The sequence below is a fragment of the Arachis ipaensis genome, chromosome B02 (genome assembly GCF_000816755.2).
Source record: "Arachis ipaensis cultivar K30076 chromosome B02, Araip1.1, whole genome shotgun sequence".
NCBI classification, from domain to species: Eukaryota; Viridiplantae; Streptophyta; class Magnoliopsida; order Fabales; family Fabaceae; genus Arachis; species Arachis ipaensis.
Window position 1 is genome coordinate 13,725,207 of NC_029786.2, and position 448 is coordinate 13,725,654.

Below are 448 nucleotides of genomic sequence, written 5' to 3' on the forward strand. Positions count from 1 at the left end.
TTTTTGCATTTATATGAATATATAAAATTATCTAACTAATTAGTGAAAATAACGGATCTTGAAGTTGATTAGTTTCTTAGGAAAGGGAAAACAAGTAACCATGCATGCAAAATTTTACTATTATTAGTTTATATCCATAATTGAATCATATTAGATATCTAATGGTATGAATGATTGAAAACAATGAAGGAAGTTGTGAATCAGAAGGAATGAAGGATTTCTTCATGAATGAGAGAGCTTTGATGGATTTATTGAACAATTCTGATTATGTCCCAACTTATGAAGATAAGGATGGAGATTGGATGCTTGTCGGTGATGTTCCTTGGGAGTATGTTCATTTTCTCTCTTTTCTTTTCTAAATTATTTTCATCACTTCTACCACATTATTCTTGGACCTACTTGCTTAGCTTGTAATTAATTAAAAGGGGAAAAAATGAAAGTAAAAAAA

The 448-nt window shown here is 29.0% G+C and overlaps 1 protein-coding gene across 1 annotated transcript in view; it reads left to right on the plus strand.

The window, feature by feature from the left end:
- The window catches only part of LOC107624892 (auxin-induced protein AUX28), a 6,636-nt gene that overhangs the window by 4,642 nt on the left and 1,546 nt on the right, over window positions 1-448 (plus strand). Inside the window, exon 3 of the mRNA XM_016327369.2 lies at window positions 190-328. Coding sequence (XP_016182855.1) covers window positions 190-328 — 139 coding nt within the window. The remainder of the gene's footprint in view (window positions 1-189; window positions 329-448) is intronic.